At 36.6% G+C, this 24,372-nt stretch overlaps 1 protein-coding gene across 6 annotated transcripts in view; it reads right to left on the reverse strand.

Moving 5' to 3' along the window:
- LOC122788802 (SPARC-related modular calcium-binding protein 1-like) overlaps positions 1-24,372 on the reverse strand; it is a 1,601,573-nt gene that overhangs the window by 853,813 nt on the left and 723,388 nt on the right. For all 6 annotated transcript variants that reach the window (XM_044055793.1, XM_044055707.1, XM_044056069.1 and 3 more), the window contains exon 2: positions 1,301-1,475. In XM_044055793.1, coding sequence (XP_043911728.1) covers positions 1,301-1,475 — 175 coding nt within the window. The remainder of the gene's footprint in view (positions 1-1,300; positions 1,476-24,372) is intronic.

The raw sequence follows: 24,372 nt of genomic DNA on the forward strand, positions 1-24,372 counted from the left end.
TGCAAATGTGCATGAACACACACAGACAAACACACATACACATGTTCAAAGAAATCCATCTTGTCACTTAATATAAGTTTTACCCTCTAGCACTAACTTAACTGGGATATTATGAACACATATATAAGAAGAACACAATTCAAATTATGGTATGATTTTTACTACTGTAAAGGTCATGCTAGCGAACAATTACTTTTTTCTTTTTTCTTTTTGGTAGCTTTTGCCCCAATTAGGACTTTCTTAGTCAATTAGACCATTTGTTCTCTTAGATGGTAATCAACCAGGTGAAAGTGGTCTGCATTTTTTTTTTCAATTTTCTCCCAGCCCTAATGTATGTGCACACTGCAAGGCACTAGGGAGCTATCCATGGAAATGCAAGCAGAAAAAACAGCTGCTATTTTGTTAAACATCTGATTTAGGTGTATGCTCTGTGTAAGAGGATTTTGGATGTTACATGACCAAAAAAAAAAATAGTGCACCAAAACAATGGTCCCAAAGACTAAAATTCAATGTTGATCCTCATGGGGGTGACTGGAAGAATGAATTAAGTAATAAAGAACTTCAGTGGCAGCTTAGGTTGGCTGCAATGTGTCCACCAGGTTTAAATGATTTATTGCACCAGTGTTAAAAATGAAGGCTTGTAAACTATAGATATAGACATAGTAATGGGAAATGTTGGCATGAACAATTAACATGAATTACATTTTAAGGAGAAACAGCTTCTGGCACAGTTGAATAAAATACATTTTTTTTGGTGTTTTTAGTAATACTTTATAATTTGGTAGGTGTAGGGTGAAACATTTAAGGTAAAGTAACTTATGGAAGGAATAGGGTTAAATATTTAATGCAATGTTTGGCTTAATTGTATATAATGCACTTTTCTAAATTTTAATAGACTAATTTGTTTCAACTCATGAGTATGGAAGTAGGCATTGCAGTTTGGGCATTGTTATTTTGTATTCTGATGAAGTCCCCTGTTTATTTAGGATGAAAGCACTCAAAACGTATACTTTTTTATCGTGGATGTTTTATTAAAGAGTGGATTTTAGCCTTTGAGACCCTTGTTTTGGTGCATTATTTTTTTCTTGGTTATGTGTAATTTTTAATGCACTGCACCTGTGGTACTGATTTTGGATGTCACACCAAACTGATGGTAAAACAGCACATTATGGAGATGTTAATGCAGCAAGGTGATAACAAACATAACAGAAAACTCCTGACCTCATCTGCTCAGACCCTAAATGGACCAAAAATTTTCAAGTAATGTTACAAATGACTGACTATATAAATGGATTCTTACCACTGCAGCGGGACCGAGGCTGCACTTCCAGGGATGGATCATTACATTTGGCCTTCTGGAAACTGCACATAGACTTGTATATTTTCCCATCACTACCACAGACTGGTTTCTGGCGGTCACGGTGGGGGCAGTCATCAGGACACTGCTTATTTTGGTCATGCTCCGATATAAGAAACTGCAAGAAAGAAATGAATCCAGCTAAAGGTTATCAAAATCAGCAATACCATGATATTATTATTACTATTATTATTATTATTATTATTATGTTTAGGCTAGCATTACATTTCATTACACAATTAATGTGTTTTGAAGTCTACTGACAACAGGCAAAGCCTAACTAAATTACTTTTAGAACTGTAGTGGTCATTCATAATAACATGCTTTGTCAGATCTGACCCTATTTTGTGCTGGAAATTTTTAATGTTATTCTAGCCCAATGAGTAATGAGAATCTCTTGTGTTACTTCACAGACTCTGTACTTTGTCTACCGACTTTAAAATCATCAGAGTCTTAATATAATAGATTCAATATGTTTTCCACTTTCTTAACTAGGAAATGTTGAAATTTAATTTCTTTCTCTCTCCGTCTTTCAATCCTGACCTCTGATTAATACCTGTGTTGAGTTTTCATGTTGTCCCCATGTCTCTGTGGGATTCCGCACAAAAACACACGCTGGGTTTTTCCTCCTCTAGTCACCCAAACTTGAATGGAGATGTCAGCTGTGACACAGACTCTAGGTGGTATCTATTGTGGGAAGAGTTGTGTAGAACATCCCCTTCAGGCATCAGCCATGACACACAGTATCCTCTCCCTGGGGGAAAACGGATCACAGACTCCTTGTCATTTTAGGACTAGCCACTCAAAGGGGTAAAAACTGCCTCTATGTGATTTGTCAAGGCTGAAAATGTTTAATTCTTTGAATACTTTTGGGGACTTCAGAGCTGCGTAGATAGTTGATACCTCCAAATAAATGATTTATATAATGATATAGAAAACACCATGATCTGTCCAGTAAGAAAGTCTGGATAACCCTGGTCCAGATAGTCAAGGTTGTTTAACATCATACCTGATTCAGAAAGGTTACAGAATGGAAAGTGAAAAGGCCTAATTTATGGGAAAAAGTCAGAAGAATAGTTAGTATAATTTGAATCACTGACAGTTAATCAAATAATATCTATGACTTAATTATGTTCGGCAAGGAAATGACTTGATTTTTTTTCCTGACACACCTGTTAAATTAAGGCATTTTTGTTATTAATAAGTCCCAATGCAAGATAGTCACATATTTAGTCTTCTTTTAAAGCAACCCTTTCCATCTATATTGACTTAATTTGAGTGGCTCTTTTCTACTTATTTTACGTAAATTACAATTACCAAATGAAAAAGGAAACTGAGTTGTAACAGGAGACACTGTGGGGATTCATTGTCAGGGCAGTGTACATTGTAAGAATGCATAAAGTCTGAACTCATAGGGGTACCTTCCTTCACAGCTGCCCTTTATTTCTTCATAGTGTCTGGTATCTTGCAATTGTAGGCTTAAATAATTGATTCTATTTTTTTACAATAAAAGAAAGTACACAGAAAAATACAAGTACAACATTAACATTAAGAGATATAGGTTCATAGGTTCATAGGTTGGTACTAGGCTATCAGCCCTAGGGCCTATACAAGCCTAGCCATAACATTTCCCTGGCTATTTCTTCCCAGAATATTTACTTCCCTGGTCCCCTGTCTAGCAGGGCGACTGACATGATCCCCGGGGTGAATTTCTTATCTCCCATCCAGTCGTCAAGGTTCCTTTTGAAGAGGGCCAAAGAGGCACTCAGCTTGACATGTATGGGTAGTCTATTCCAGAGTCTGGGGAGTCTCTGGATTAGGAACCTATCCTTCCAGTATGTTTTGTTCATTGTGATGACCAGGTTTAGATCCCTGGAGCATGTGGTTCTGAGGGATTGGGATTTCTTTAAGTGTAGCATGTCCAACAGCACTGGGTTTGACATGGCCTTGTTTGTTAAGCAGAGATCACCTCTCAGTAGACGATATGCAACAGAGTATAGATGGAGTTTTTTTTAGACGGTCAGCATAGGGCATCTGCTTTAGGCCTGCGATTCTTTTAGTGAGGTATTTCTGCGGCCTTTCCAGTTGTTGCAGGTTAAATATATGAAATATATAAATATATATTTAAATATATGCTGAATGAGAAGCAAAAAATACGATGACAGTTAAACAGGTATACAACCACAACTTTAAAATAACTTTTTAGGGCTGAAGAAAAACATAATGACACATACCCCAACATGCATTTGTACATTTGCTGGTGACTTGTACAATATCTGATACATATACTGATATCCTGAATATTAGTCCACACTATGGCAACTTACTTTTGGGCCAAACATATAAACTCTTTTTCATGGGGCTTCAATATACCACAGAATGCTGATTACGGCATGTAGCAAGATCAGTCATTTACAAGTTTGTATTTTATTAATTTTATATTAAGGTAGTCTAACAAAGTATACATTTTCCTGTAGTCCCACAATGTGTATTTTACATCCACTCTTGTATTGTACAAAGGGAACAGCTACTTCATATCACCCAAACTCATACAAAAATAAACTATCCTACATCATAAAATGTTTTATATTTTTATTATAATTTGAGCACTCAACAGCTTTAAGAAGGATAGTATCTTAATTCCTGTGATCAAGCCCTATCAAATATAATAGTATGATCAGAAATAGAAAGAGTAATGAAATGAAGAAGCAACTGTTATTTTACAGTAACCTGGGATGACACTGGTTAAATGTTATGAGGAGAGTTTTACATATGCCTGGCATCACAGTGGTATGTATTTTGAATGAGTACAAACTTTGGCTGCATTAATCATAGTTACATAACTGGAAGGTAACCCTATTCTCAACCATACTCAGTGGGTGGGCAGCAAACTATTATCAGTAAAAAGTTATATACTATGAGATCATTCAAAAACATAATTTGATGGTATCATGTTAATACTTAACAATATAGCTGGATTAACGCATATTACTTGCAAAGCGCAAATCTACATTTCAGTATTTAAGGCTATTAAAAAACTCAGAGGTATAAAAATAATATAAAAATAATACTGTCCAACAACACAGATGGGTTCAAAAACACAGTGCCTTATGACTGATATTCTAAACCTCAAAGTAACATTCTCACCCAAAAGGTAGTACAGTCAGTGCTTTAAAGCTATTGCAACAAATTCTTAAGAGTTTGACTAATGAATGATATTTTAAAGTCTAAATCCTCCATTTAGTTTTAATGCTGTCAGCTTGTTTAAAGTGATTTTTACATGCTTTAGGACTGACGAAACATGTCCAAGGATGACTGAAGTTAAGACGGGGAAGTGGAAATATATTGGAAGATTGAACTGCTGTGGAAAAAATTAGGACAGATATTTATTTTGACTAACTCTCCTTGACAATGACACAAAAACAGTAATGTCGATTTAGGATGGATGGGTGAACACATTACTTAGAGAGAATAATATTGACTTATTTAAATTTTGTTTATGGCTAGACACTTTGAACAGCCTTCCTATTATCATTAAGTTATGGATTATGGCAAATTGTTGTAACAGGGAATTGATTACTTCATAAAAGATATGAACCAGAATAAAAACTGGATAACAACAAACACAGCTAATTAAAGAAAACCAAAACGCTTTTATTATAACTTAGTAAGCGCTTTTGTGCTGTCCTCAGTGCTTCATCAGACTTTAAAAATACACAAGTTAACACTCACTATCTAAAATCCAAACCACAAATCAAAAACTGATTCCAATTATGACATCATACCAAGCTGTCCAATCAGCTATAAAAACTCTGACAGCAAACTGGACAGTACATAATCTGCCATTCTATACTAAAAAAATAAATAAAACAAACTATAATTTCAAGTATGTCTTAAGTGTATATAAAAACTACTTATCTACTAGTCATCTAACAGTAGATATGTGCTTAGTCATGGTAAAATATACAAGTCCAAACCCATTAAATATAGTTCTACAAAAAAAAAAAATCAGATCAATCGATTGCCAAGATTGCATGATAAACTGACTGCATGAACATTTAATGTCTTGTGTATGCTTGCTTTATTTAGCTCTCTACAAAAAAGAAAAATTATAAAAGCTGTGGGCTCCTATCTGTTGCATTTAGAATTGTTAGATGTTTCTAACGTTCAAAATTCTTAAGTATAGCACAATATTGCAGTGAAATGTAACAATTACTAAATGCATACCATGAAAACCAATTAATAACAAACTGCTACAACAACATAAGTGATTCACCTGCCTAACAAGAAAAGATAAAACAATGAAGAATAAATACCTAGACACCTACATTCTAGTAAATGAGTCATGACAGTTGATAAAACCAGAAAAAGTTCAGTCTTCACAGTAAACATCTAAGCAGGTGTGGTATTATAATTACAATCTTAATGGGTAGACCCCATGTGTACACATGAAACTTAAAAGCTATAAGAATATAAGCTAACTAATGTTACTAAGAAACATCAACCATCTTTTAAACTGATGTATGTAGAAATGAGTATGTCTGCTTACAAGTGTAAGGTATTAAAACCAAAAGGAGCACTACTCAATCAGTAAAATTAAAATGAAAGTACCTTATCTGATTAAAAAAAATCAAAAAAATGTAGTAATTGAGTCAGAATTCTGCAGAACCAGCCAGTAAACGTGCATAGATCCTAAAAGTGCCGAAAGAGTGTAAATAAACCTGAAGTTGCTTAAGAACCATTCTGTATATGCATAGACCCAATCATAGGAATCTGTGTGAAAGAAGGGTGTTACAGCCTATCATTCCCTTAGGCTGGAGTCAAATAACCAATCAATGGGGCTAAATGTCATAAAAGATATATTAGTACTATTTCAAAAGAAGCAAACTTGTCTTCATTCTGGATTTCTTGGAATAATGGATCTCATATAGATGAGACAATTTTCTTAAATATTATGAAGTTAAGTAAAAGAATGATCAACCTTTTATTAGTTTACTACATTAATAAAACCCACTGTTTTGCCATTATTCATAATTTGGTTTAAGCTTGAACAGTATTCAGGTTTGATAGGATACTTATTGTGAAAGCCAATAACATTTAGATTTAGATATCTAAACACATTTACTGTTTATCAATGGCAGACAGAGAAAAAGAAAGCTTGATGTCCGTTAGAGCATGGTGGTTTATTCTATTTTGTTTAGTAATTAATTTAAAGACTTCAGCACTAGTGCTATGTCGTGACTATTCTTTTCTGAAAGCTATCTTGGCTATATGGCAATATTTGCTAAAATGCTTAAAATAGAATTGAAAATACTGCCTCAGTGGTAGTAGTGACACCAGAATAGCAAACTTTAATGAAAAAAAACAACAAAAAGAAAAACAAAGGTAAAATGCAGCTTAAAACTTAGTATAAAACTAAACTTTTTTATCACAAAATTCCACTCCCACACAGACAGAGTAAGCCCTGACAGAAAACTGGATGACCCATGATCATTTAGTTGCATGGATACCGGAAAGAATGTGCCAGGGATGATGACAGTAAATGTCTACTGATGGCTCAGTCATCCAGAATAGAGAGAGTCAGTGCTGAATCAATGCACAGAGGGAGCACAGGGAGCTATACCTGTTGTGAATGAGGCTATTAAGTCCATGCTGTCCATCGCTATGTAGCCCAAAGTCTAGTAAGACATACTCATTTGATGGCACTCATGCTTCCAGTCATAGGCAGCTACACTGGAGCTCAAGAGAGCTCCTGAGGCAGTTAAAAGCTCCAGGGGCTGTTAGGGGGAACTCTCTTGGTTTGGAAGACTGACCTAGTCCCTACTGACTGACTCTCTTCTTTTGGGGAAACAAAAGAGCTGATTAGCCCTCAAGTCAGGGAACTCATGGGTCGTGGAAACTCTGACTAGGGCTGGAAGGGCCTGGCTCCTCATAAACAGAGGAGCAAATACTATTTTATCGTGATCCAGTAGACAACAAAAGTTTTTATTATAACAAAAAAAAACAGTGGCTTACAAGAAGAAAACAGCTGTTTAAAACTTTTGCTGATAATGTTAAAGTTTGTGCTGAATTGTTTAATCACTATATTTTGCTTAAGTTCTGCAATAAGCTTTCAAGTCACTTTTGTCCAGTTATGTTAATACAATGTTGTGGTGCAGTTTTAAGTCACTCTTTATTATTGTTTTCTTTCTTTATGTGCCAGATATCAATTACCATCCCATCTTTTTCCAAAGAGTCATCATCATAAACCTATTTGACATGTTTGAATAACTCCATCAGTGATATATTTGTCTTTACCCAACACAGCATATACTTTAACAATGTAGTTGAAAAACTTCAACAACTTACTTAAATCAATGATTTTGACCAGATAAGAAAGAGGCACATTTTGCCACTTGCCTCATATATCCAACATATTGGAATCCATGCATAACAAAGTCTCAGAATATGGTAAGCTAAGATTATTTTGTATTTTACATAAAATTTACAAATTGACTATCTGGATACAGTTTGAGACTGTCTTTCACCATGCATATTAACAAAACCAGGTCAGCCTGTTTGTCAGTTTTATTTTAAATTATTATTTTTTCTGAGCTTGGATTAGTATTTTACTATGTTCTGTTTTATTTATTTTTTTTATTTTTTTTTTTTTTAGAAAAGAAGTCATACCAATCAGTCTACCCCTGAGAGACAGTTTCAGCTTGTGCCATTTAATATGTGGACATTCTGATTCATAGTTCTGGTCTTGAAGAAATGACTATAGTTGTATATATGTAGAAAATTGGCATTCAGTTTTAATGTATTGTCTTTAATCCTGGGCTCTTAAGTTATCCAGTAAATACTGACTGCTAAATAATCTTCTAAAGTAATGGGGTCTATAATATTTGGGTCTAGTGATTGGGAAGAAATTTGTCTGGGAACATCTGTTGATGTGTTGGTGAAAAATATGTACAATCTTTTTATAAGGATGTTTATATCTGATAGACTCAATCTTGTTAAATAATTCTGTCATAACTATACTTCACAGCTGTATCATTTTTTTTGTTTTACACATAATTATGTGTTATATTACCTGTCAGTTTTGTTGTTGAAGGTGTCATTTCTTTAAACTTTATGTTTGGTTTTATACTGAAGGTTTTCTTTCCATGATTTAACTAAAACACAACTTCCATGCTAAACAATCCCAGTAAAAAAGTAAAACAAATGAATGCATGCATTCTCTGTAATTAGAAAAATTAAATTAAGAAGCAACATATTTCCATTACGGTACTATAACCTATTCTGTAATAATTCCAGCTAGTGGGATTTGGCTTTAGTGGCCTGAATTTGTCCATTAAGAGACTTAAAAAGAAAAAGGTCATGCGTATTCAGAAATGCCATATAGCTGAAACACCTGATGTCTTTAAGCGGTCATTTGCATATATCCCATTCTCCTCTTGTATAACAGGTTTTAAGGACTCATACAGTAAAAACACTAGCTTGGCTAAGATTTTCTTGTAATTTTTTCCTAATTGGTTTGGCTGTGTATCCTGCTCATTCTTTTGTTTAATTGTCTCTATGATGGAAATGCAATCCACTTGTGACCAACATTTAAAAATGGGGTCACCACACTGTAACTTGCCACCAAAGCACTGAAACTCAAAGCACACTGTAACACATTAAGGCATTTTAGGAGTGAAGCAAACATCCCATGAACCCCGTACTCTGCTTCTTACACAACTATATCTGAAATCTCCATGTCTCAGAGTAATGCAAATGCTTAGAGATACTGCAGTCTTGTTTTAAGTATACATATAATATCACTCACATTTGTGATGCACTTTTAAGTTCTGATAACAAGTGACTTGCATTTTTTCCTGGCACCCTCCTGATCATGTAGCAGTGTAACAATGGCTCTATATTAAATTGTCGAAGTTTTACAACTTCGAATCACTAGGCATCAAACACTAGTGATCGAAGTTGCAGAACATCAAAAATTAAAAAAAAAAAAAAACAAAAGAACAGAAAAGTAAATAGGTTTAAGCAGGGGGTCAAACCCCCCTGCACCCCCACACCCCCCACTACTTAAGTATACCAACTCCGAGATCAAGCTACACCGTAGCAAAGGGAAAGCTTTCCTTTCTGCACCATACTCCATTAAAGTGAGATCTCAGAGTTGGTATATTTAAGTAGCGGGGGTGTGGGGGTGCAGGGGGCTTTCCCCCCTTCTTAAAGCAGTGACTTTTGTTTTTTTTTCTTTTTTCTTTTTTTTATCAGATATTCGAGGTTTCAGTACTTTGATCATATGGGGTCAACCATATGGTGTTCAAAGTTCTGAAACTTCGATTATCTGATATAGACCCTTAACAATATGATCAGGAAACTTGCTGCCACATTGGCAGAGAATTTGCGCATGCCACCATGGAGCAGAGTATAAATATCACATAAGATAACTGGATGAATATAGTGATCAAATTTCAGCATAATAATAACTTCCATCTTATTTAGCACTCAGTAATCTACATAAGGATTTATTATTTTTTAATTATGATCCATCCATCCTCTACCTCTTTTCCCATTTTTGCACATGGGGTCAGGGTGTCACTTCAACAGTGACAATCATCTACAGCCAAACATTAAACTACCAGGTGGCTAGCCACTGTAGTTCATCCTAACTACACACTCACAGATTGTATCCAAATTATTTGTAAACATTCTGTTATACTACATTTATCCACCTCTGTTTAGGAAAAGCATTGCTAAGTAGTAATATGAGTCCCTTAAAATAATCAGTTTGTGCTGGCTTTTTATAAAAGATGCAAAGGGTTTCCTCCTACCAAAAGTATAGCCACTCCTCAGATTCTAGAACTCTACAAATATGTTCTTGTTTTCATACTATTAACAGCTGGTATAGATGACCAGAAGATGTCACCACACAGTAACAGGTTCTCTAGTTCAGTTCTCAGATTCTGCATAGATTCTGCATTTCCTCCCTTTGCCTGTATGGCTTTTCTCAGACTGCTGTGTTTCTTCCAACATTCTAAAGGCATGCATCAGGTAGATTGGACATTTTAAACTGGCTATAGGTGAGAGTACATGTGCATCTTGTAGCACAGTAGAACAACTGTAGCAGGGTTAGCAACCTGGCAATGTGAACATTGGCTTTAGATGATAGTCACTGTTGATGCACAACCTGACCCCATGTGTAAAAATGGGGAAAAGGGGTTATGGATTGATAGATAGATGGATGACCAGAAGAATGAAGAAAAAATAAGCAAAAATTATTGTGTTGCTACTGCCCCATTAGCCTGACGAGCCTGGTCTGCAAGGCCATGGAACGTATCATCATGGAACCCATAAACAAAGATATTGGTAATCTCCAAACTCTGTATCCCACCCAGTTCAGGTTTGTAAAAGGCAGATCGTGTCTCCTAAACCTGATAGACTTATTTGAAGTAGTCACCAAAGCCATAGATGAGGGTAAGGTGGTGCACACAGACTATCTAGATCTCGCCAAGGCTTTTGATACCACACCCCACTGTGGAATTATAGATAAACTCACTAAACTAGGTGTAAATCCCTATGTCACAAGATGGGTTGCCAACTGGCTCATGGACAGAATCCACACTGTAAAAGTAGCAGACTCCAAATCCAACTTCAGACCAATGACAAGTGGAGTACCACAGGTTTCAGTCCTGGGTCCTCTCCTGTTTGGTATCTACTTCTCTGATGTACAGGCTAACACAGAAGGTCTTTGGCTAATGAAGTTTGCAGATGACTGCAGACTGGGAGCCATAATCGAAACTCCTAACAATGTGGACATCCTACAAAAGGGCCTCACTGAGACAGATGCCTGGTGTCAAAGCCATGGCCTAAAGCTCAATGCCAAAAAGTGCATTGTCATCCCCTTTGGTAAAAACTCTGTACCTATGAACTACCACATAGGTGGTAGTCTACTTAACACCAATAGTGTGATAAGAGACTTTTGGACACAGGTGGACAGTAGTCTCTCCTTTGATAATCACATCACCACAGTGGTCAGGAAATCCTTCTACATGGCACACGTCATCACAAAAGGTTTCTCATCCAGAAAAAAAGAGGTCATTGTTCCCCTCTACTCATCACTCATTAGACCCATTATAGAGTACAGTGCCCCTTTTGGCATGTACCTCACAAGACATCTACAACTGGAGAAGCCACAGAAATACCTCACAAAGAGAATTACTGGCCTCAAACAGATGCCCTACGCAGACCGTCTCAAAAAACTCCAGCTTTACTCCATTGCATATCTCCTACTCAGAGGCAATCTCTGCCTAACATACAAAGCTATGTCAAACCCAGACCTGTTGGACATGCTCCACTTAAAGAAATCCCAATCCCTCTGAGCTACACACTGTAGGGACCTAAACCGTGTCACCACAATAAACAGAACATGCTGGAGGGATAGATTCCTGTCCGAGAGACTTCCCATTCTCTGGAACAGACTACCTCTCTATGTCAAACAGTGCTCCTCATTAGCACTCTTCAAGAAAAATAGGAATTCACCCCGGGGATCACTTCTGTGGCTCTGCTTGACAGGGGCACAGGAAAGTAATTTTCTTGGGTGGCGAAAACCAGGGTACCTTTTTGGCTAGGCTTATATAGACCCTAGGGCCAATAGCCTAGTACCTACCTATGAACCTATGAGAAACAGGCTGTGTATAAATTACTATTCAGGTCCCGATTTATTCACAATTGATATACATTTAATCAAGCATAGCAAGATACTCTGTGCAAATAGATACTAGAAAAAGAATTTAATCTACCTAAATGAACTATTATTGGACTGTATATCTAAGCAATCCTTAAGAAAAAAAAATAAAATTGAGCACATACAACCTCCCAGCCTAACTCAAACTACTCTCTGATTTGCAGAACTACTTATCAGATCAACTATGATTTATTAATCAGTAGCTAAACTTTTAAAAAGAATATTAACATAGACTCAGCAAAAACATATTAAAGAAATAGCACTCCCTTGACATTGCTCATGGCAAACTAAGACATCACCGTTTTAAGATTATATATTCAAAATGTTGTAAATATTCAACATCAGTGTTTCAGTCCATAATTGCTTAAGTAGATGTCTTACTAACACTACAGGAATCCTAGTAGTATTGATGCCACAATAAGTCTGACTCTGGGTACAGATTTCATCTTCGGATTACTTGTCTGTTTTTAACCTTTACTATTATTCATGTGCAGATGAATATGGCCAAAAAAAATCAATGGCTGATATTTATGAGTCTGTAATGAAATTCCTCTGATGCGCTTACTACCAACTAAGTGATGTCCAGACTTTATTGATGCTACGCCTGTTCACTGTAAAAAGTGAAATTCAGGAAGTGAATTTCAGAAAGAAGCATGCCTCCCCCCTCCATCCTCTGCACAAAACAAAGAAGATGCTTAACACTGACACCGTACTTTCTAATATCAACAATTACACTAACTCCAAAGCTGCACTGAGGGACCATGATTGGATGCTTGCTGTCGTTCAAATATTTTTTTTTTTTTGTGTGTAGCTGATACTTTCTATATACATTAAACTGTTCTCTTCAAATGACATAAGCCTTGAAAGGATTTCACTAGGCCCATAAAATGCTCTTATCTATTTTTCTAGCTGTTTTCTTCTGTGCGAACACTTTTGCCAGAGTGAAGAGAACTGATTTATACACATCTAAAATTACTGAGATGTCTTTGATAAGTGCTGTTAGACATAATTGCAACTAATGCTTTTGTATGCTAATAACAAAAAAGATCAAATTCTGAAAGTCTTTAAATCTGGGTACAGTGTCCCTGAGGTTTCTTACAAAAAGAGAGAAGGGATGTCAAAGGTAAAGCCTCACATAACCGTCAAGTGTAATTTTGTCTTCTTCAGGAAATGTCATGACTGAGATTTTTTATATTGTTAATAAGTGTACCATTGTATTACTAGTGTTTGTATATTTAATATATAATATATTTAATTCATTCAGCCTCTGGGTTCCTACTGTGTGACCTTAGAATTCATTTGAATGCATGTAGCTGCTCAGAAGTCATCCTTGGCCTTGAAAAGTGTTATATCATCCTTGTGGGTTTATCTGTTGAAAATGAAAATCAGTTTTTTTTTTGATTTTTTTTTTTAACGATAGCTAGAATAAGAAGTATTTGCTTTGACCACTGATATAGGTGAGTCTTTGGCAGAAAGTCTGAGTAATACTGAAAGGTAGTCAGTCCAAGAACTAATCGAATAAATACATAAAGCATCCTAGACCCGAATACATAAGTATGTATCACTTATGTCAGTGGTAGTCTATGTTACCACCAACTGATTCCCACAGAAAATGGCAATTTTAGAAATCTGTTACCCAAACTCTGCTGAAATGTAATGGCTCTCTGGTTATATTGTGCAGACAGGTGATAAAAAACAGACAGACCATCACATTAAAGAAGTGGTATCCTATGGGCAACAGGCAGGCATATCTTAAATAAAATGTAACCATTAACAGGGTAGGAGGCAGAGAAGGAATGTACTTATAATATGGATGAGTACTCCTCTCCTGTATTAATTAAATAATATACTATGTCTGAGGGTGAGGTTATGCTATTGTTTACTCATGTCTGGTGGGCTTTGGTTATAAGAGAAATGCTGAAGTAACCAAATAATCCTGACAGGAGTAAATTCCAGCTAAACACAATATATTTATATTATACAATAGTGACAAAAAGCAATTATGTGAGGAGATTGTATGAAATGATAGTCTTAATCCATATTGTCATCACAAATAGTAGTTTTCTTTAATACTGTAAAATGCTGCAGCTGTAACTACTTGTAAGTAGTTTGTAGTTTTCTGTGGTTCTTCTTCCATAAAAAGGGGTGTGGTACTGGATATAAGATGAGTACTTACAGGACCACTCCATTCTATTACTCCACTGTCTCATCTCAGCTTAAAACTAAAAAAACAGAAATAGTGCAGCTTATGGGGGAGATCATGGTGTATAGTTTACAAATCTGTAAGTTTAGGCACTGCACTGAAAGGTTACCAGTCTGCCTGTCCAGCAAGTCCACTTATGAATCACATAACATTTGTTTATCAGGAAAAGATGTATTTATTTATTCATAAGTATCTGTTAGTTGGTTGGTTGGTTGACTGATTTGTTTGCTACGATTGGTGGCTGGGGTAGTAAACTGACCCTTATGGACACATTTTATCCACTTATTATAATTACAAGATTTTAAATTCTAAACTAATTACAATGAGTGTAACTACATTAACATGCACATAGTTGCCTGAATTGCAATAAGAAACAAATATTTAACAAACACATAGGACAGTATAGAGCAAATGCATACAGATAGACAGATAGACAGATAGTTAGACAGACGTTGCAATGCATAATGTAACTGCATAAGAATAAAGTAATGTCAAACAGAAATCATTAATGAAACACACATTCAACAGTTATAGCAGCAATGATAATTTTCTGTTTGGTGAGAAGCATAAGCAATAAATACAAGAAACTAATTTTATTTCAAATGGATGTAAATTTGGCCAGATAGGTGGTATAAGACAAAGAATGAAGGGAAAGGAGAATTGCAAATGGCAGGTGATAGTAGCATTTGTATGCCAGGTACAAGAGGCAAAGCCTATAAGGTGGATTCATCATTTTAATCCTAATATTTGAGCAGTGTGATAGTTGTTTATGCTGTTAAGGAGTACATCCCTTAGTTTATGGCCTAACTCTGAGATTACATGGTCATTTGTTATTAACAAGCCTGAAGAGCTTTGTGGTATAGATTTGTTATTTTTCTGGGAGGTGACTTGCGGTTCACAAACAGTTTAGCTGTATCTGCAGGTGTGGCCATCTTGTTTACATCTCATATAGAAGACTAAGTAGAAGATGTCTGACCATTCTTATAAGGGCAGTCAGTCTGCATGATTGACAATAATGCAGTGATGTTCAGTTCCAAGTGAGGGAAGGCCAAAACAGCATATTGTATTTGAGTTTCATTATGTCCCTTTTGCTATTTCTCCTTCCCCCATCTTGAGTACCCCTCCTCCCTGCCCACTTCTCTCCTGGTCTCTATATGGCTTTAGCTCCTGAGTGGCCATCTCTGGTTCTTTCTTCAGTTAGTGTCCTTTCACTGCTGTTTGTTCCTGTCCTTCCACCTCAGCTTCCTTCTCCTTGTCACCTTTTTTATGGGTGCCATTCCCACTTTTCCATTTACATGACAATGTCTCATCTCACTTGCCTGTACTCCTGTGACATGTTGCCCAGTCATCTTGTTGTGTGCCTCTCTCTTTCCCACATTTTTCTGTCAGTCAGCCTAATGCAGTCCTGTTGTCTGCATTTTCTCTATTTTCAACCCTCCTCTTTATTCCCTCACTATCCATCTCACTATAGTTATCTCCTTGCATTCTCTTCACTTCTCCCATCTTTATTTTTCCATCTATCTTTTATACTATGTTATCCAACTCTTCCAGCATTCTAGGTGACACTGAGAGGGAAGAGAGATCCCTTGATAATAGCTACTCACTATCCAGAAAGAGCTCATGGCAGATGGCCCATACATGACAAGTGAACTGAAGTGCAGGCCTAGGATCTGTGATCATACTTACATCGCACACCCCCAATACACACACACATACCCACACACACACGCACGCATACACACACACACACACACACACACACACACACACACACACACACACACACACACATACACACACACACACACACACACACACACACACACACATGTGCACACACACGCACAAACACACATACACACACACACACACACACACACACACACACACACATACAGAAACACACAAATTCCAGATAAAGTGTGTGCACTCCTTAGCAGATAAAAACATCCATCGTTGGCCCATTCACTGCTTGTAGTTTCACCTGGTCTCTGATTAATTTCAGCAATACAGCAAAATAAACATCCTTATGTCACTGTTAATCACAGCAAACTGACACTTCCATGTCCAGGTGGCTTGCTAGACTTTAAAGTTCTCTAAAACTGACTCAACAATATCCTATGCCTGCAACCATGTGTTTACTATTACTCATAAACAAAATGCAGATCTGTGTTGAGCAAACTTATATTAGGAATTAATGTAGTGTGCAACAGCAGTTTATAATCCAGCTAAATGTTGGGGAACATATGTGAATGTTAAATTATGTATAATAGTAGAGCAAGTTAAATGTATTCCTATGTATGTCAGCTAAGGCTAGTTATATTGGTTACAATGAAACATAATTTTATTAACCTGCAGTGGCAGTTGATATAACATGTAAATTCTTGTAAGATACTTATAAATGCATTCCACATTACTCATGTACTAAAATGAAAGTACACAAAATGGAGACTTGTATTCGATTACTGGTTTTGTCTTACTAACCTAAGTAGAGAGGAATAAGCATGAATGAATACCCACATGTGAACATACACAAGGCAAATTTAATTTTGAAAATGAAACAATAGATTAGGGTTTGATAATCAACTCATTCTAATGGGATGGGAGGAAATGACCACTACAGCACATTTACGATGGTTAAATATACCAAAAAGACCTTTGTTCCAAAACGCTTAGCCTAAAGCATTCAAGTGAAATTGACATCACTGAATTATAATGAGACATTGAAAAGCTTTGAACTGCAATAACATTTTAAATGTACAATGAACCAATAAAAATAGTTTTGAACAGTCTATGAGCTCTTATAGATACTTCAGTCTTTATATAAATTAAGCAATCAAAAAGATGCAATTCTGTTCCAGGTTTGAAGAAAATCTGATCCAGGAAGTGTTACAAAAATGTTGATCACCTACTAAACAGAATAAGACCACTGGATATATTTCAAAAGTTATTCAGAAATAGGTTCATTGTCATCTTTCAGAGCTAGTGCCCATAAAGGGGTCTACTTGATGTGCTCGAAGTCCGAGAATATCGAATACGATATTCTCGACACCAGTACACCGAAAGCGCAAAACATCAGAAATGTAAACGGAAATCTCCGTAGGTGGAGATTTCCATTTATTTAAATGTAGTGCGATCTCGGAGTTGGTATATTTAAGTAGCAGGGGGGTGTGGGGGGCATAGCTTGCCCCCCTGCCTACACTAATTTAAATTTTTTTTTTGTGTATTTTTTTTTTGGACTTCGATTGTTTAATAGTTCGATGCATATGGTTCAATCCATATGCATTTGAGCTATTAAACTTTTGAGGTCCTAAAGTAGACCCCCCGATAAAGTTGCATGCCATTGCCCTCCTCATTACAGAGGGGCCACTGTTGGCTGACATACCACCACTGTCACAACCAGGACATTGCCGACTACTACCATATGGACAAGGGCACACACACACACACACACACACACACACACACACACACACACACACACACACACACACACACACACACACACACACACACACCTATACCCTTGCATCTCTATATATATTAACTCTAAGACTGCTTAACAATGGCTGTAATTCTCCTTACTCCAAAATTCTGTGATTATACCTCTTTCAATAGAATGATTCTGACAAAACAATAGAATTGATGAAAAATAATTGATAAATTCCATTTAATCAAAATACTGCTTAGAAACAGCAGGTGTCCTTTAATAATATCATAAAGTGGATGTATGTGCACATCTGCAGACCAAGTATGGAGCCCTGAGGTACCCACATACAGGAGAAGGTCTGAACATAAAGAATCTAATCTAAGAGTCAAACTTGAACATGTACACTGAAGGGTGAACTAGTCAAAACCTGTTGAAGACAAGCCATATAGCGTCTCAGGTATGCCTTCAGAATTATGAGTTCCGCAGTTTTAAATACACCAGAAAGCTAAAGTCAGAATGGTATTGAGTAATATTGTTGATCCTTTACCATCAGTGTGTCAATAATAACTGTTATGAGACCCATCTCAATTCAATATCTTTTCTTGAAGCCAGACTGAAACAGACTGAGGAGGTTTTGACAGATGAACTAGAATCCAGTCTGAACTAGAACAGCCATCTCAGTATCCTATCCAATAAAAGACTGGTTAGAAATGCATGATATAATATCCTCATTTAAATTACTTAGAAAAACACCTGTCTTGAAAACAGACCTGACAACCTGGAGAATAGCTGGACGTATTTGTCGATCATGTAAGTCATGAAGTGCAAAACTGAGATTAGCTCCATGACCGCATAGTAGTCGGCCTAAGTTAAGTACTAGCAATCAAGATCAATGTCATTGAGAGTGAGGTCATTGGCAGAAGAGATTTCTGTTTGGGAAGTACATAATGCTTATGAAATCTTTGCTTGTGAGAATGATATACTAAGCTGTGCCTAGTACACCTAAAGGAATGAGGTTCATAACCATACCATTGCTCTCCTATGTCCAACAGGATTAGGGACATGTGCTTTGGAACTAAAGGGTCAAGGCCATTCACAGTAGTCTGAATATAGGCAGAAACTGAATCATTATATTTAACATTTTGACAATCAAGAGGCTCATCAAACAGAGGTAGAAGATCCTCACCAGTTATATTTTTCAAATCCTTTTATTCGACCAGCTCAAGACAGGGACAACTGAATTTAGGAATATGATAGTCAAATAAACCAAATGGTACTCAAAGCATGAGAACGTTTCTACAATCAGTTCAGGAGTAACCAATCCAAAAGGGACACTAAGACAAGTGAATGTATTTTTTTATGATTAGTAACAGTAATCACCTAACAAATGCTATATGACTCATAATCAAGAGGAAACCTCTAGCCAAAATCACTGACTTCCATTTGCCCAGATAGTGAAATCATCCACAATTAACCAGTGTGAGCATTTCAACATTGTGTTGACAAAGAAATCAATGAACTTTTGCAGAAATATCCTCAGGCCACTGCATGGCTGGTAAACAACGAGAAATCTGAAAGTTGTTCTTGCTCCAAGGAAAGATTCAAAAGAGCATAGGCTCCTGCTAGACATTTGGTTAAGCCCAAGTGCAGATATAAAGCATAATAATGTGGCACACTAGTGACTGGCACTTTAATGCATGATTACTAATGTGCAATTCCAGGGTTTTGTATTTAAAGATCAAAACTGTATTACCTCAAAGAAGTCTCCTCTTCCTGAGACACAGTGCTCCTAAGGTTATTAGTAACAAGAGTGCGCAGATGTTGATTTGTCTAACCACTATAACTGCCTGCCTACTTCCATCTTTTGTGCACTGCTCTCACTTGTTCACTTGTATTTCTGTTCTGTTATTTCATAAGCTTGAGCAGACATATAAGAAATGTTTTGGATTTGATTCAGGACACCACAACTATAATCAAACACATTGCCTTTTATATCTACATAACCTGCTGGGGCTTGAATTCACTCATCGCCTTTCTGTCACTCATCTGTGCTTTATGTATAAAGTGTTATATTCCAGCAACTGTTTTTATTTGTTAAACTGTCTTTTGAAGACCAGCCTTCTCTAACCTGGGATATTCATTTGATCCTAATGTCCATCTCTATAGCATTAAGCAAGGAAGGGGTTATTATATTCTTGCAATTGTCTTTATTAACTCAAAACTATTTTTGGAGACCATCTAACAAAGATCTGACAGCCTCTCTCTGTCTCACAGTATCCAAAGATAAAGTCAGCAAAAAGGATGGAGGCTTCAGGTTTCCTGTTACATGTGGGAAATTATGGAATTAAAAGCCTTTTAGTATATACCTTATCCCAGACAAAAAGCTTTTTAAATCCTCACTTATGGCATCTCTTATAAGTTGTGATATCATGTTACTGCCTGACACTGGTGCAATTTAACATTCAGTCAGCTAGTGTGCATTATCATTTCCTGGATTCTGGATTCACTCCCATGTTCTTCAGCACATCAGGCAATGAGTGCCCTTCAGCACTCTTTGTTTCCGTACTTAACAGGTACGGGTTTTATGGGATCAGCTTGCTAGCCCAGGGACCAACCCTCCACAGAGGGGTCCACCACACACTTGCACGCACACACTCACACCAAGGGCCAGTTCAGAGTGTCCAATCCACCTACTGCATATCTTTGGAATGTGGGAGGAAACCAGAGCACCCGGAGGAAACCCACACAAATGCAGGTAGGACATGCAAACTTTACACAGAAGGCACCCCAGCCAAGAATCGAACCAGTGAAAGCACTATCGTTTAGCTGCAGAATATTAACAATTTCAATATATTGATGCACCACTCCCTTCCTGTCAGATGTCTTCCGGTTTATGACTTGCCAGTTATTATTTCTCCATATTTTACTTCCTCTCCAGAGTGCCTATTCCTCCAGCTAACTGAGAAACCCTTTCATCAGTTTACTCTTCCTCACTGACTCCCACAGTTATACAGTGTCTGAACTAACTCAACAAACAGCAAGAAGCCCACCACTCTTTCTTCTCACGACAGAAGCCCCTCCCAGAAAAGAAGGAAGAAGAGTGGCATCATTATTACAATGTAAGTTGGGCAACATCTTAAATAATTTTTTCATTCATGTACTTGCATTGAAATAGCTGTAGAGAAGATAAGTAACATGTATGGGCAGCTTATCTGCTTGCTGGAATGTGGCACACCATTAACTTTACCTAATTCTCCTGAATTTCTCAAACCCCATTGCTATCTACTTACCTTCTCAAGTCATAATCATGTAACATTAAATCCCCCCTTTTTCTGTTCACTTTTACTTCTGACTCATCCTCTTTCACTGTCTATCTTTCCATTCCACGCTTCTGCTGTTACACATTCTGGGGTACATAGCAATAACGTGCTACTACTGCCTCCTTACTCACTCTCGTCACTCGCTGTCACTGTTCTCATGTACTACACACTTTAATCCTTTTAGCATTATCCATGTTGCATTCAGACTTACTACTTTCTCTTCTGATCATCTTTCTCAACCTCCTCCTACCAGTTCCATACTCAAATCTGCACTCTAAAACAATCCACACATTTTCTTCCCGCCCTCTAGTCACAATCTAAATAATTTGCATCCCTCACAATCTAAATAACTCCATCAATCACTTAACTACAACTCTATAATTCATCCCTTTATAAATGAACTTTACTTCTAACCCAAATCTCTCACTGTCACTTATCACCTCTGCTAATGCTTATTTTTTCCAGACCCCAGACATTTTTTTTAATCCAACTGCAAAAGAAGAGTAGTCCACGAGGTTAACGCATTGCCGTGGTAATAGACCAAACAGTAAACTCAAATACTTATAGGCAAAATGAAGCACATCGAGCATATAAAAAATGAACCAAGTCATAGTTTATTTAGGTAAGCGCTTTCACCACATCAACGTGGCGTCTTCAGACCATAATAACACACTTTTATTCGGATATCCACTTATAAAACATTTCAAATGAAGACGTTTTATTGGATGTTTTAAGTTGTGCTTCATTTTGCCTATAAGTATTTGAGTTTAATGTTTTTTTTTTATCTCTGTTAACCCTCTTACCTCTCACTCCTGATTCTAGCTCATCACACCGCCTTTCATCCCCACCTGTGCACAACACATAAACATCACTCCACCACAACTCATTCTCTCCCAATAAACAGAATCCATAATCAGTACACACATAGCAACATAGCAGTTACTCCTTTCTTCTCCATCTCCTTATTAACTTATATTCACCTGTACAAATTTATTCCACACCTCCATAATCAAATACATTTGAAATTAAGCCAAAAGTAAAAAAAAAAAAAACAATACCGATATAAATTGCCTTATCCCTACCACCTTTCTCCTCCACAAATAAAATTGAGTGGTAATATACACCCTAATTCTGGTCCTACAAATCACACCATACAACAACAAACTGCCCCCCAAGCTTAAAAATGCATCTTCTCAACCACACAAATGCTCTACCTTCCATATCTGCCACATTAACATGAGAACTATCTGTAAAAAAACATTAATTTTCTGCTTGACTAACTTTACATTTCCCTGATATAGTTGTTCTCACAAAAGCATGGTTAATCTCTGAAATGAAAGATAACAAACTCTTACCCCTTACACATGACATAAGAGCTGATAGAAACACAAGGCAGGAAGTGGCCGTTGCTTATAACAGTACTCTCTAGGTAACTATCCATCCTAACAACTCCCCCCAATTCAACAATGCCAAAGTCCTGTCACCTTTTTCAGACTAAACCAACATAAGTTCTTAATTATCATAGGTATATACAATCCCCATGAAACAATGTCAATAAAACAGAGGAATTTCTAATCTGGGCCCCTTCAAATATCAGACAAGAGAAAAAATCATTCTTGGTCATAACATCATCAGTCCACTCACAGTCACCTCAAGTAGCCCCTCAGATGCTATAAATCTTTTTAATATGACCCAACTGATCACCAAATCCACCTATTACAATAAAAGTAGCAAGGGGACAACTCTGGACTAGATCCTCATCTCTACCCCTGACAAATTTGTCAGCTTTGGCATCCTGTCAAACTGTCTAAGTGATCATATCATTACATTCACTGTCAGAAAGCAAACTACCATTCACAAACAAATCAATAAGTCTTTTTGTAAGTTATCCTCTTTTAATTTAGACACACTCATCTTTTAAGTAAGGAAAATAAACTGAAATAACCTTAAATACCTTCCCTTAGATAACATAGTATCAGAACTTAATAATACCTTCCTAAAGATCTTAAATGAACTTGCTCCACTAAGAATCAAATTAGTTAAAATCAACCCAGCACTCTGGTTATTCAAAAACACCAACCAAATAATTAAGAAGAGAGATAAAGCTTGGAAAGTGCAGTCCTCAAATAAAAACAAAAAACTGTTCAAACATATAGACAAGTAAGAAACCAAGCCAAATAGTGTATATCATCTGATAAAAATGCTATTCAAACTCTTAAGCACCTGCCAGAGCTAACCCAAAAAGTTTCCCATCCTCAGTAAATCAGATTTTAAGCCTAGGCTGTTCTACTTAAGCCACCCCTACAAAAAACAACCTCCACAAATCACAAAATATTGCAAATCTATTCAGTACTTATTTCTTAAACTCCGATTCCACTTCACTTAGCAACTTATGCTCCTCAATCAAAGACACCATAACTCAGCCAGTTAAACTCCCACCAACATTCACCATAAAACCAGTGTCTACATCATTCATTAAACAATTACTGTTAATATTAAAGACTACTTCCCTAGCATCTGACAGTTGCTCTATGACTATATTAAACAAGCAGCTAATGCACTAGCCTATCCAGTATCCATCTTAATCAACTACTCCATCAAAGAACCCTATGTGATCCTACTCTGGAAAAATGCTAAATTTTACCCCTTCACAAGGGGGAGAACTCTACTGACATCACTAGCTACAAATCAATAGTAATATTGCCCCCACTATTTAAAATGTTAGAAAAATGCCTACAGACTCAGATACTAAATTATATCATATCACGTCACAAAATTCACCTTTTAATCATCATCTCAGAATGGTTTTCAGCCTTAACACACCAACACAGCTCTACATGGCTTTATCAACACTGTCACTTTAAGCAGACACAATACTAGCATAGTAGCAGTCATTTTTCTTGATGTGTCCAAAGTTTTGACACATTAAAGCCTTTTACAGAAACTCTCAAACCTAGCATTTGATGACTAAGCTTTGGAGTGGTTCCACATTTACCAGTCAAACAGATTTCAAGCAGTTAGATGGCAAAGTATCCTCTCCTTCTAATTCCCTATAACTGTTGGTGTCCCCCAAGGTTCAGTACTTGGTCTCAGTCTCTTTAATATCTTCATTGATGACCTCTGCTGAATAACCAAAAATGCCTCCCTAATTCAGTATGCAGATGATTCCACCCTGATCTGTTCAGCCAAAAATCTACAAAATCTGAAAAAAATAAAGATTCCTTCACTTCAGTAGAGACCTGGCTAACAAAATCTCAACTCTTTCTAACCACCCCCCTAAAAAAAAAAATAAACATCCTTTTCACTCCCAAACAGCCTAACACCCAGAAAAAA

This window comes from Protopterus annectens, chromosome 1.part0, assembly GCF_019279795.1.
Source record: "Protopterus annectens isolate FY-2018-M chromosome 1.part0, PAN1.0, whole genome shotgun sequence".
Lineage (NCBI taxonomy): Eukaryota > Metazoa > Chordata > Ceratodontiformes > Protopteridae > Protopterus > Protopterus annectens.